This window comes from Sphaerodactylus townsendi, linkage group LG02, assembly GCF_021028975.2.
Source record: "Sphaerodactylus townsendi isolate TG3544 linkage group LG02, MPM_Stown_v2.3, whole genome shotgun sequence".
In the NCBI taxonomy this organism is placed as follows: Eukaryota; Metazoa; Chordata; class Lepidosauria; order Squamata; family Sphaerodactylidae; genus Sphaerodactylus; species Sphaerodactylus townsendi.
In genome coordinates, this window is record NC_059426.1 from 120,865,881 (window position 1) to 120,879,733 (window position 13,853).

The window sequence follows — 13,853 nt, forward strand, 5'->3', positions numbered from 1 at the left end:
TATTATGCTAGGGGTGATATCTGAGGCTTCGGCTGAATTCTTACATGAGTTAAGTTCAATAGTACTAACCTTGTCTGCCCCAGGTTGTGATGAGCCCTATACCTGAAAAAGGCCATACGCCGAATGTTATATTTTTTGCCCAGCAACTAAGAGATGGCCTAATGAAGCAGATGGAGATCAGTCAGACATTTTCTGTGCATATGGATGGCTACATTGGGAAACCACATCATTGTGCAAGGGCGGATCAAGCAGAGGCCAATCTCACTGGGCCAAGGAAGGGAAGGACGCAGCTCGGTTGTCAAGGCAACAACGCCCTCCCCCTCACCTTTGCCTGCCGGTCACCCAGCTGCAAAACAGAGGAGCCAAATATTCTGTTGCCATGGCAGCAGAGATGCTTACCCGTGTTCTCGCGGGAACAGGAAAGAGAAGGGAGAAAGAGAAGGGATGCGCCACTGAGGGGAAGCGCGTGCCTTGTATTCGTGCTTCCAAATCCTCGCTCGTTTGTCTCCCATTTAGTCTTGTTTCCGTCCTATTACATTTTCTACCACTGGGTGGGAATCCATGTCTGTTTCCTGCAACCGACTTTACACGGAGATTGACCATGTACAAAGTGGGGGGCGAAATAGATGAGATTTATGCTGCATTACAGAGGCTCACGTGATGTTAAAACACAGATCCAAAAACGCTGTACGTTCGTCAGCAACAGAGCTGCAATCCTACAGTATTGCCCGTCACAACAGAATATTCGTCATCGTACCGATTGAGTGGCACTGTGTAAAACAGGAGTTTAGTGGCACTGGCACTTCTGGTCATAAATAAAGGCTAACAAAATTTATTCCAGCATAAGCTTTCATGATCATTGCACAGGGCAAGAAATGCCGTAAAAGAAGTAAAACATGAATAAATAATAGAACATATCGGCTGTAGTTATTTGTCTAATCGACATTCCCATATCCTAGCCGTAAAATGCCATTGGATCCCTGTTTTATTTGCTGCTGTAAACTAACATGCCTACTGATCTGGAATTAGCATGTATGGCTGTGGATTCTGCTCACATCAAAATAGGTGAATTGGATGAACCAAGAGATGCCCCTCTCTAGTGCCATGCCTGCTGCATGCTGGTCCAAAATCCAAAAACAAAGCACCACCCCACATATAACCTGTTATTGGGATCAACCCAAATGATGCAAAACAATATGCAAACTTTCAAGTACACCAGAACTTTTCATCAGGCTGGATGTTACAAAATAAAATGAAGAACAAGGCAAGGACGGACCCGGAGGATTTTCTTTTTAAAATACTCTTCTGGTCATAAAATCCCTTGCAGGTTTTCGCTGAGTGGCCTTTCCTGTTTCAAAACTTTGCGCAGCCTCCTTCACACTCACACAACCAGGAACATGTCTAACCTCAGTCCCCCAGGGCTATACTTTTAGGCATCAAAAACTTTTGGGTGGTCCAGGGACCGAACCTGGAGTCGTCAAGCACATGATGCCACGGTCCTTTCCCTGGACTCTTTCACCCAGCATGAATAATGCACTATGATTCCTGTTTGCAGTTCGATTTCATTGTGTGAAACGGGAAAGTGCAAACGATCGCTAAAATGTATTGAGCGTGGATTGAAAATGTATGTGCGAAGGATGAAAAGGGACATTTATAAGGCTTTGGCTAGCCTCTCCTTGTTCTAGTTTCAAAGCCGTCTTCGAGGAAAACCCGTTGCTCAGTGACACTACAAATACTGCGTTGTCCTTCTGCCGCTCGCTTCCTGTCCGCTTAGGGGCGAACTCTGGATCCCATTTGCCACCCGTCATTTAGCGTGGAGGGGAGGGTGACTCGGGGATGAGGCCGAGGAAGCTGCCGCAAGGGCTGCTGGGCTGTAGGCGGGCGGGCGGCCCGGGGCCCGGACCTAAGATGGCGGCGGCGGCGCTGGTGGGGGGGAGGAGGAGAAGGCGGAGGCGGGGGTGGCGGCTCCTGTGGCTGTCGCGAGGCTCGGGCTGTGGAGGCGGCGGGCGGCCGTGCCCGAGCTCGGGCTCGCAGGGCGGTTAGAGCGAGCGAGCGAGGCTGGGAGTAGGTGGCTGCAGAGGACCTGGCTCGGGCCGGGCCGCCATGGGTTCCCAGGTGGTGCAGATCCTGCGCCAGGGCGTGTGGGCGGCCCTGAGTGGCGGCTGGTACCAAGACCCTCACCAGGGCGCCGGGGTCAATGCGCTGCACCTCTACCTGTGGCTCTTCTTGCTCGGCTTCCCCTTCACCCTCTACATGGTGAGTGAAGTGACGGCAGGAGGTGCTCGGGGCAGCCGGCCTGGTTTCCTTCTCCCCTCTCGGGATTCCTCTCCCCTCTCCCCTCTCGGGCTTTCCTCTCCTGCCTCGCGGTGGGCTTGACGCCTGTAACCCCTGTGTCGCCCCCTCCCCGAGCCCCCTTCCGACGCTGGCTTTATTTTTGTGGTTTTTCTTGAAAGTGGTGGCTGATCTCACTTGGCCAGCCTCTCAAGTGTTTGGATTTGACTCTGTCCGGCCTTTGTGGAGTAGGTTAAACGGCGGCTTCTTTTTTTGCCACTGCAAAACATAAGCAGGGAAGGAGAGGTTGCAATGGGCTGTGGAGGGAAATGGCTCAGAGATCTTCTCTAGGGTGGAATAAACAAGGGTTGATGGGCTGGTTTGTAGTGCAACTCCATACTTTCGTTATGTATACCTGGAAGGAGTTTTTGTTTAGGAATTAGCACTCAGTCTGCCGTGAAAGTTAAAAAAGAGATGTGTAAAATTGTATGTGATGATCACACGTTATCTCGCTGAGAAGTATGGAAACACTGTTGAGAACTGTATGTGAAGGGTAATGTTACACGGTGGGGTGTGCCTCTCTGAATGTGATTGGGAAGTAGTTGTCCTCTGCCACACAGAGAATGCCACAGTTGGAGATGTGATGTGGCCATCTGAAAAGGTGCTTGACTGCTGGCTATTGTGGGTTTTCCAGGCTGTGTGGCCATGGTCTGGTAGTTTTTGCTCCTATTTTGCCCGCACCTAAGGCTGGCATTTTTAGAGGCATCTCATCATAACATGCCTTTGAAGATGCCCGCCATAGATGATGGGTGAAATTTAGGAGCAAAAACTACCAGACTACAGCCACACAGCCTAGAAAATCCACAACAGCCAAGTATTCCAGCTGTGAAAGCCTTCAACAATGCATTACTGTATTGCTATTTTCCATCTTTCCCTATTTTGTAGCCTGTGAATGTTGGTTGCTAACCTGTAACTATGATGCTACCATTAAGGGGATCACAGAAACATCTGAGGCTACAGGGAATGACTTGTTTTTGGTTTATTGCATACATTTGGGTTCCCTTTGAATTGATTTGTTTTCCTGATAAAGTTTAGGATTATCTTTCCTTGTGCTAAGTATGGACTGCCAGCATTTGGACATTTTGTCATTATGTGGGAGATGAAGATTGCACAAGATTCTGATGAGCTCCGGAACCTCTCCCTGCTATGACTGTATAAAATCTGTAAACTTGTGTGCCATGTTTTAGTGTGGGTTGTATGTAGGGAAGGAGAGCATGGAAGAGTTTCTTCTTCATGTTTGATCCTACATAACAAATTGTGGTTAACGTTAATCTGTCCATATCATTTTATCGCTAGTAGTGACAGATTTATCAAACCCATCAATGCATGATGAATTGATAATATGCTGGATGCACCAGCTTTACCAACTAGTTTTTTAAAAATGTGAATCATGCACACACGTGCCCCTTTATACTATTTTAGGACATCTTATCCTCAGGATAGCTGTATTTCTTTATTTTTTCTTCCTGGGCAAAGGTAGCCAATCTTCATGCCCCCCTCTAATTTTGATAGGTTGCAGCTTCATAGTAATAGTTAAGGCGTTTCTGTAAATCTTTCTCAAACTGTGTGCTCACCTAATTAGAATTTCTAGGACTACCTGTGGAATTAGTTGTAATGTAAGGAATCAAAGATTTTGGAGGGTGTTACAGACTGAAATTGTGAAATGTCTTCTCTGTTATATGCATTCTCTGTAGGGATACTATTTCCTACCTGCCTGCTTCCCAAGACTTTGTTTTGTTCACTTTATATGGTTCCAGTGAGCGCATGTTGCTCTGGCAACCAGGCAGTGATCACATTTAATTCCTGGCAAATCTAAGTAAACAGACAGCGCAAGGAAAAAGCAGACTTGTAAAAGAGGTATGTGGTTCACCAAATGAGCCTCTAGGGAGAGCCCTGTGCGAGCTTGCAACTGCAGGAGATGAAAAACTCATTGTGAGGGTCGGGGTGCTTCATTAGGTCTTACGTTAGCTTGACAGAAAAGTAGACTCCTTGCCATTGTGAAACAGTGAAAAAAAGTGTTGCTAAGCAAGATCATAGATGGTCATATTTTTGAAGATTGAGATTTTTAGGGTTTTTCCCCATTATACTTATCTTTGGAGAATTTAAGGAGACAGTTTCAGAGGGTATCCATGTTGGTTTTTTAATAGAATTGTTGGATTTGAGTCCAGTTGCACTTGAGAGACCCAACAGGAGGTTCAGGGTATATGTTTGCGAGAGTTAGGGAGCTTTGATTCTCAAAAGCTTATATTCTGAAACTCTTGTTGGTCCTTAAGGTGCTGCTGGACTCGAATCCAGCTCTGCTAAAGAGAGAGTGACATCCTGGTTTTATTATTAAAGTAGTAATGTTTACTAGATGAGTGATCATAGTTTGCTCGGACTAAACAAATGCCTTGAAAGGTGGCTGGTAAGGCAACACATTTTTTAAACATATATTTTCCAGCTTTTGACTTTGAGGTATAGCTGTCCTGTATTATTCTGTAGTAATACTGGGTGTAATTCACTTGATCAAACTGGAATGTTAGGAATGTGGGTTAAGTGGATCTACTCAGTTGATCAAGTGCTTCCGCTTGAACCAAACTTGCAGCTAACCTGTGCTTACTGTGTGCTTGACCACTTTTGACAGCTTTGTTAATAGCATAATAAACGTGGACTGAGTTGCAGTGAGGGTCGCTGGTCAGCAGTTGGTGAATCAATTGCATATGTGTCTCACCAAAGCCATATTATTTTTTAATCCTATGATTTCAATTGTGTCAGGTTTTAAGAAATCAAATGATATTAGCATTGGGCGTTCTGATTATTTCAACAGGGGAAAATACCTCTAAGTTGTCTCTGGCTTGTTGTCATCCAGATAGTTCTTGATGTGCCTGCCATTTAGTCTTGAAGTGCTTAGTGGAGAACAGGCGCCAAATCTCTGTACTTTGCAGTTGGGAAGCTTCCTGTGTATGAAATGGTTTAAAATCCATCTGCTTCATCATAAAAAAAGTGATATAATGAATTTTCAGAACTGTACTTTTACTGGAGTACTGATTGTTTTACGGACTCTGCTTTGAGATTCTGAGTATTGTTTTTGTTATTCTGTGATATTTTATGAGCAGCTGTTCTCAAATTAGGGTGGAACGTCAAGAGGATGCAAACATCCTGGGATGGAACAGAATCATACCAGTATTGCAAACAGTGACTACTAAGAAAATGTTCTGTGTCCCTTGCATATTTGTGAAAAACTAACTGGAAATAGGTTCTGCTGAGCTTGGGGTTTCAGCAACTGGGTGAGGCTATCTCTGGGCAAATGGGAATAGTAAAGGCAGACAACTTTGGAAACACAATTTTCTTCTTACAAATGAAGCACCCAAAAAACTTCCACAGCACCTGCCTGCCTCTTCCAGCTTCACAGACAACTTTGGCATAGACAAGGCTAGGAGATGGAAATAGGCTCTGCTGGGCTTGCCAGTACGTCATTCCAGCTTGTTCAGCAATTATAGCACCAAAATGGGGCGTAACCTAATTTGAGTCTAGTCTAATTTGAAAGTTCATCACCTTTTCCTATACTCTCACTTCAGGCACTTCTCATAGATAAAAATGAAGTGACAGACAATCTGTGACGTGATTTGGGCGGGAGATGCTTGCTACATGGTCTTGGACAAACAATTAAGGCTTAGCAGTGAATATAGGCCAATTAGTCACAAGTTAAAACAGGTAGAGTCATAATCGGCTGTCTCTTTCACATTTATCCATGTGCACGCAGTCTAGTCTAGACATATTTTAAATACATAGATCTACTGTGGTCATTTCATTCCTTACTTCCAAAGTATCGTTTACAGAAGGCATTCTGGAGCTGTGCCACTATGACAGTTGCACAATACAGGAATATTTACAGCACATTCTTTGAGGAAACCCGCAATCTTAGGATGTGGTTTATGACTGAGTACTTATCTTCATGATTACTTAAAATATTGAATGTGAAACCATCCAAGTACCAGTTGTCAGAAAAAAAGAAACCTCTGCCAAGTGTGCATTGGTTGCTGCTTCTTTAGTGTGACAATTCTATTACTGTCGGAGGCTTTCACGGCTGGATTCAACTGGTTGTTGCGGGTTTTCCGGGCTCTGTGGCCATGGTCTGGTAGATTTTGTTCCTAGGAAAACCCACAACAACCCACAGCCCAGAAAACCCACAACAACCAATTCTAATACTGTTTTGGACCATCCCCAAGAGCTTAATTTTATAAGGCCTGTACGTGAATTGAAAAAATCCAGTGTGGTATAGATGTTAGTGTTGGACTAGGGCCAGAGAGTTCCAGATCAAATCCTTACTCACCCATGGAGCACACTGGGTAACTTTGGTCCATTAACTCTCATTCTGCCTAGTCTACTTCACAACCACCTATAATAAGAGGAGAGACCCATGTTCCCTGGATTAAAGTCCTCGGAAAATGGGTGGGATAAAAATGTGGTTGATAGAATTCCAGAATGTGTAAAACTTAACTGCTGAGCCTGGATGTGGTCTTGTGATTGATACAGGATTTTCTGCACGTGTGCCAGGCTAGTGCTTCAGATCCAAATATATACATCTTTTTCTTAAATAAAATGGATGTGCAGGCTATCCCTCGGGCATTTGTAGAGAAAAAAATCTTACAAATCTGGTTGATGTGTCACATGAACCATACTGGGAGAAAGCTTAATATTTCTCCTGAGTAGCCTAACCCTTTCTGAGGACCTTAGTGGGCAGGGATATTTCAATTTATATTACTACTTTCAGATGTTTAATAAATGGAACAGCTTTAGATTGCTACTGGGCTATATTTTATGTGGGTGGCAATAGTAGTACGTATCTCAAAACATTTGAGAAGCAGTTTTAGCCTTAGTGTTATACAGATTGTATTGCTTTAGAGTAATGCAAGTGTTTTTTTCAGACCCATGAAGCCTCTTGTATTGGGCCAGAAATTCCAAATTAACCTCTTACTGGCTATCTTATTTCTCATGTGTGGATGAAGGCATTCTGGTTTGTGCTCTCACTGCGTCCTTCACTGGTTGCTTTCCATGTGATACCAAAGAGGTTTGTGAGTATAGTGGTGCTTTCCTCCCATTTACGGTAATTTGCTAAGGGTTTTGTGTGTGATTGTGTTTTTCTATAAGTGCTTCTGAACAAATGAAAACTTTTGGAGGACTATGAGTGGAGAAGAGTTTGCAAACAAGGATTTCTCTCCCTTACTCCTCTTACTATAACCTACTGAGTCCTTTGAAATTGTGCTCCTAGGAGGATCAGGGAGCCCTCACAAATGGCACGAGGGCATTGTTGGGATATCTGCAGTGAGAAGAGGGAGACTGGTAAAAAGTTATCCTTTCCTTATGCTCAGTGAAACTGTTGCTCTGACACCCCCCCCCCCCCAAATACAGTTGGTTGCAAGTGTTTATTGGGAAATGGCAGACAAGTAAAACCCCTATCAAGGAAATTGCATCTGCAGCTAATACTTCAGAGATCTTCCAGTCAGCAAAAATGTTAACCTAAGGTTTGGTTTAAATTCCTCAGCAGTTAAAAAGAAAACATTAAAAGGCAGCTTTGGCTTTCAAACCACTCACTGGGTATGCTTGATCATAAACTAGCTTATCATTTTTAAGCCCAATGGTGACTTTATTTTTAACACATATGAATGCTTTTTGTTCAGAAAGGACTGTACTATTTTCTCTTGCATCTTTCCCACTTGATTTGTCTAACATTCACTGCACGTTTGGTTTTAAAAACCTTAGTTTCACATTAACTGCTTATTTGTACCCAGGGTACACAGGCCTAACTGAGTAATGTTTATGTACCAGTAGAATTCAGTTTACTGCTCACCGATGCAGACAGGAAGGGAGTTGGCAGGCGATGAGAGGAAATTGTGGTCTAAAACTGGGAAAGAATAAAATATGTAGGGAAATAAACATATGGAGCCATCAATGCAGAATTTGAATACCTGATGTGTTATAAGAACATCCAAGAAGTGCTCTGGATCAACAGAGATGATCCCCCAGTTCAGCTTTGTGTTTTTAATGCTGTCCAGAAAGTCCAAAAGCTCCCATAAGCACTCATCCATTTTGTCGTCCCAGCACTGATCTGTTGTCAATGAAGTTGAGCAACTCTGTTTTAAAGAGCTGTATAAGTGAACTGTGTTTACTGACAGGGGAGCTTCACTCTTCCCAAACCATTCATCACCATCATCAATACATCTAATTCTGAAAATGGCGGCATCTGTTGATACCTAAATCTAAAAGTTAGGGCTCTGAAAAGACAAGGCAGATCTTTTGACAAAACTGAGCAACTGCTCAGGAACTTGTTATCATGCAGCTTGTACAACTCACCCAGGTACAACAGTGGCTGCCATACAACTTGATTCCACATCACTTGTCTGGACTGTGAAGCAGCCTCTGTGCAACTTGCGTCTGGCCAGGTCCAGTGGTGGCTACCATCAGCTCACCTGAATAATTGACTTCTGCACAACTTTTGCATCTTGGCCAGACTTCCCAGGGACAGGATGCCAGAGGGAAAGCTGAGAACTGGTGTGGTTTAGTGGTCAGACTAGGATCTAGATTCAAATCTCCACTGCTATATCCAGTCACACTTTCTTAGACTAATCTTCATCATGGGGTTATTGTGAAGATTAAACATAGGAGACAAGAATGATATAAGATGTTTGGTGTCTCTGCTGAGGAAAAGGTAGGGTATAAATGAACTAAACAAATCCTAATGACTTAGGGAAGATATAAGAAAGGTTGGTTGATGAGTGGGAAGTAGAAAAGGAAGGTGATGAAGGAGAGAGGAAATGGGAGCTGCGAGGAGGAAGAAGAGAGGATCATAGAGTGGGTAAGGGGATACAGCACAAAATAAAGTGACACCCCCCCCACATGGTCTTGTGGGTTCATTGTATATGTTATATCTAGTTTTGTACATGGAACAAAGTGCAGATCCTTACATCTGGGGATGGTTATTACTAGCAACCCCAAGGTACATTGAAGGGGGTGGGGTGTGACAACCAACGTGATAAACAGGCAGCAGCCAGAGCAGATAGGCGCTGAGTGTTGGCAAGGTTTGTTTGAGATGGGAAGGAGCCTGGCATCTCTATTAGAAGATCTGCCTGCTGTGCCACTGTGCTTAGCAGAAAGTGAACACCAGGATTGCAGTTGATGATACAGGTGGCTGCTGAGTCCCTGCTCCCCCACCCTCCAAGTTGGAGGGTAGGTAGGTGGAGTCATGTACCACCCTGGTCTCCCAAGAATTTGGCAAAGGCAGTGGCTAGAGGGAAGGTGCATACAGGAGTTGGTGGGAGAGGGACAGAGAAGGAGAAAAAAAGGGGAGAGCAAGTGGCTAAAGCATTGCACTACTCCAAGGTCTTTGTTTCTGGATATTCAGACTTCAGTTACACTAAGCACTCAGGCCTAAGTCAGGCTTAAGTTAGACTCAGTTGGATCAGCATGTGTATAAAGTTAGGAATGTTTTTGTCTCAAAACTCTTCATTTACTCTTAATTACCTTGAGTCTTGTTTTCCAGTTTTTTTGTGGCCCATTCAAAACATTTGGAGAAATCTTCCCGGAGTTCTTTCTTTAGACTTCACCATCCTGACTTGACTACCTCACTGCTGGTTTCAACTATTTATAAATAGCTTCTTTAACATTTATTCTAGTACAAATTTCAGGCAGTTCACAGCACTGTTTGTGAGAAGGGGCTGTGGCTCAGTGGTCTCTGCTGTGCATGAAGCAGGTCCCAGGCTAAATTCTTAGTATCTTCAGCTAAAAGAATAAGGTGTTAGGTGATGTGAAAATCCTTTTCCTGATAATCTGAGAAGTCACTGCACTCAACCTATACAGTGCTGATCTTGACGGACCCAAGATCAGATTCAGTGTAAGATAGCTTCATGCGTACGTTCCTTCATGGTGAGAACTGTCCACTAATTGTTACCCTCTGATTCTTGTTTTCACAGTTACTAATCTATAAAATAATATGCCCAGTTATCCTATGGTCGATAATTTTAGTCAGTCTTTACTGAAGGTCTATTTCAAAAAACTTTTTGAAGTCCACATATATAATATTTATTGGAGTGCCTCTGTCTGTATGTTGGATGACGCTCAAAGAATTCTAAACAGCTGCTGAGACAGGATATCAGTTGGCAGAACTCTTACTGGTAAATCTTCAGCAAGGTTTACGCTTCAATATATATAATAATTTTAACATGTAATGCTTTCTCGCAGTTTACTTGAGACAGAAGTTAGGCTGTCAAGTCTGCAATTTCCTGGATCCCTCCAGATCTCTTTTTTTAAAAATGGATGTTATGTTAGCTGCCCTCCAATTGGCTGGAGAAATAAGTTTACATTTGAATTCTCTACCATTAATTTGAATGTCGTCAAGCTGCAGTAACTTAAAAAAAACTTGTCAGCTCCAAAAGGTCATTGTTTGTGATTTCTCATTGTGACTGTGAAGTTCTGGAGAAATGCGATGAAATAACTTCCTCCTCTGTTTTTCTGAGGACTGTTTTTCAGTTTTTCCAGTGGAAAAGGTAGGAATGTTGAGGAGCTGAGGGAGGGAGGAGAGGGGAATCCAATGCAACATTTTCTCTTTTGGAATGAGTAAACTGCTTTTTAAGACAAGGAGTTACTCATTCAAAATGAGTAATGAGATTTTATGTGAGGCGAGGAGTTGCTCATTCAAAACGATTTTTATTTAAGACAGTCTGCAGCATTGGAGGATAGTTCTTGTGTGTATGACTTCTAAACTTTGTATGCAGTCTGAGGAAGGCTCCTACCCTCCTGACTTTCCACAAATTATGTGGAACTGAAATATTCAAGAGGGCTTTTATACTCAAGTGATATAATTACACTACACCAAATGATTCACAAAGTTTCTTGGAAGCATTATGAGGGCCTGTAATACTGTGTATAGCTTGCTTAGACTAGGATCCTACTATGGAATTTTGCATCATTTAATATGCCGTGTTAATGCTTCAGTTCTGTTTTTAGACTTCTGGTTGGTTCTATAACCCTAATCCTATTGCATTGTTTATTGAATGTCCCATTGATTGTATCAGATTACTCTGTGTAATCCACCTTGAATCCAAATGAGAAAGGAAGACTATAAATAATGTAAATAAATAAATGTGTAGAACATTTTGTCAATAGTATGTGACTAATCTTGTACACATTACATGTTATGTATATAGTAAGAGCTCAGTGTTTTCAATTTTATGAAATTTAACTCAGTTTTCAGAGATGCCGCTAGTCCTTTTATGGCTGCATGAGAATATATCTTTCTAAATAATATACTTTCTTTTATTCACTATAAGTATTTTCTCTTTTTAAATTTATTTTTTCTTCTCAGACAACAAAAACTACAATACATGTGCTAAGGTAGCACAGGGTGTAATTACAATGCATTCTCAAAAGTACCATTTAATTCCATGAATATGCCTTATAGTACAATTTTTATACTGCTGCCATTGTAAACTGTGCATTGTATGGTGTGGTAGCAGTACAATAAATTTAGGCTTGATAGGAAATCACTGCATGCATTTAAATTCTCCAGAACTTCTGGATTGAGAGGCTTTTTTCAGCGGCTTGCAAATTAAAGAAATTTTACATCTTGCCTGACTTGGATGCCTCTATTAAAAGTTATAATTTAAGTATGTTGACATCTCCAGTGTCCTCTGTAGTGAATGCTGATGAAAAGACATCATGGGCAGCACAGTTCAGGGGGTGAATCCCATCTGGTTGCAGAGTGGGATTCCGCTGGCATCAATGCCCCCTCTGGGGCACTTAGGTTGGCAGAATGGCAAATCCTCTGGCACCTGGCCATTCCAATTCCCTGCAATGCCTTGAAAACCCTGTGGAGCGGGCGGAGTGGCACTCAAGCGGCACTGTTCCCGTCCATCTCAGCTCTGGATTGCACTGTTAATCTCTTCACAATCTCCTTGTTTTCCTTCTTATAGCTAAAGGGTATCTCCTTGCTATTTTACTAATGCTGATGTATTTAAAACAATGCTTGAAGGTTTTTTGTTTTGTTTTTTGCTTTTTATGTCTTTAACAATTTGCTGCTCCCATTCCCTCATTGCATGCCTTATTGTTGATCTGTGGTGCTTATTTTACCAAAGAAGAAGCCATTTTTGCCTTGTATGGCTTGCTTGAAACTATTGAATATCTCTTTGTATTATTTGTATCTGTAGTATAGAACTTATCTGAACATATGTTACAGTGGCTTTCATCTCCAGGCTGCAAAAGGGATGTAACCATCCTAACTCTTTTAATGTCCCGTCTAGCTGATTTCTTTTTGGTGGAGAAGGAAAGAAACTCTGTCTTTTGAAATGTAACGTGATTGTGTTGCATATTCTACTCTAGTTTCACTTGCATAATTGTTTATTTTGGCTGTGATAACTGTTCCTGAGCAATATGGCAATTCTTGCCTCTCCCCCCACTCACTTTTTGCCATCAAGTCACAGCTGATGTGGTGGCTACCTAGAGTTTTGAAGACAAGAGTAACAGGTGGTTTACCATTTGCCTTCATGTCACAACCTTGGTAATCTTTTGGAGGTCTCCCATCCAAATACTGTACCCTTTTCAACAAAAAGAACTAAGTAGAATTCTAACTTCATCCGCTACATGCTAGACTGTCTTTGTTTTAGAATGTTATGCTTGGGTCCTAGTGCTTACCTTCTTCTGTTAAATAGACATTAGGACCCAAGCGGAGCATTCCAAAAGAAAGCTGTCCAGCATGTGGCGGATGAAGTTACAATTCCACTTCATTCTTTTTGTTGAAAAGGGCATATCCAAGACTGACCCTGCTTAGCTTTCGAGATCTGATGCAATCTAGCTAGCCTGGGCAATCCAGATCAGGGGTCTTGCCTCTCTCACTAGATTCAAATTAAATTAAGATTCACCTTCCCTCTCATTGAATTGATGACTACCTTTAACTGATGTTTATATGTTTCAGTAATTAAAAGACTCATTTAAGTTGCTGCATCTCTGGGGGAGTTGAGACAATTGGGTGTTGCAGCATTGTTTTCATCACCATGGTGCTTCAAGGCCCTGGAGCACGTAAGCTACATCTAGTCTGGCAAGGATAAGAAGACAGCTGTCTTCTATCCAAAACCAGAAAAAGGACTAAAACGCAAGGAACAAAATGCATCTAGAATAATGGTCCTTAATCTTTTAATGCTCTGCCACCCCCAAGTACATAACATTATCATTGAATAGTTTCGGGGGGGGGGGGGCATGTTAAAGTACATCAAACTTTGAGTCTCTGTGTCTGTAAAGTGAGCTACAACTCATGAAAACTTATTTCCTGGAAAATTTTGTTAGTCTTTAGGATGCTGCTGGATTTAAATTATCATTGAATCTATTTATTTGAATATTCATAAGCTCTCTTTCCACAAACTTGGCAGTTCAAATATAAAAACATAGCTACCCCATGTTTTCCCAAAAATAAGACAGGGTCTTATATTAATTTTTGCTCTAAAAGATGCGGTAGGACTTATTTTCAGGGGATGTCTTATTTTTTTCCATGATTT

The 13,853-nt window shown here is 42.3% G+C and overlaps 1 protein-coding gene across 3 annotated transcripts in view; it reads left to right on the top strand.

Annotated features, from left to right (window-relative positions):
* Nucleotides 1–1,961: 1,961 nt before the first annotated feature.
* Nucleotides 1,962–13,853, top strand: part of PCNX1 (pecanex 1) — a 113,926-nt gene continuing 102,034 nt past the window's right edge. For all 3 annotated transcript variants that reach the window (XM_048484054.1, XM_048484055.1, XM_048484056.1), the window contains exon 1: nucleotides 1,962–2,256. In XM_048484054.1, the coding sequence (XP_048340011.1) occupies nucleotides 2,104–2,256 (153 nt within the window). In that variant the 5' untranslated portion in view covers nucleotides 1,962–2,103. The remainder of the gene's footprint in view (nucleotides 2,257–13,853) is intronic.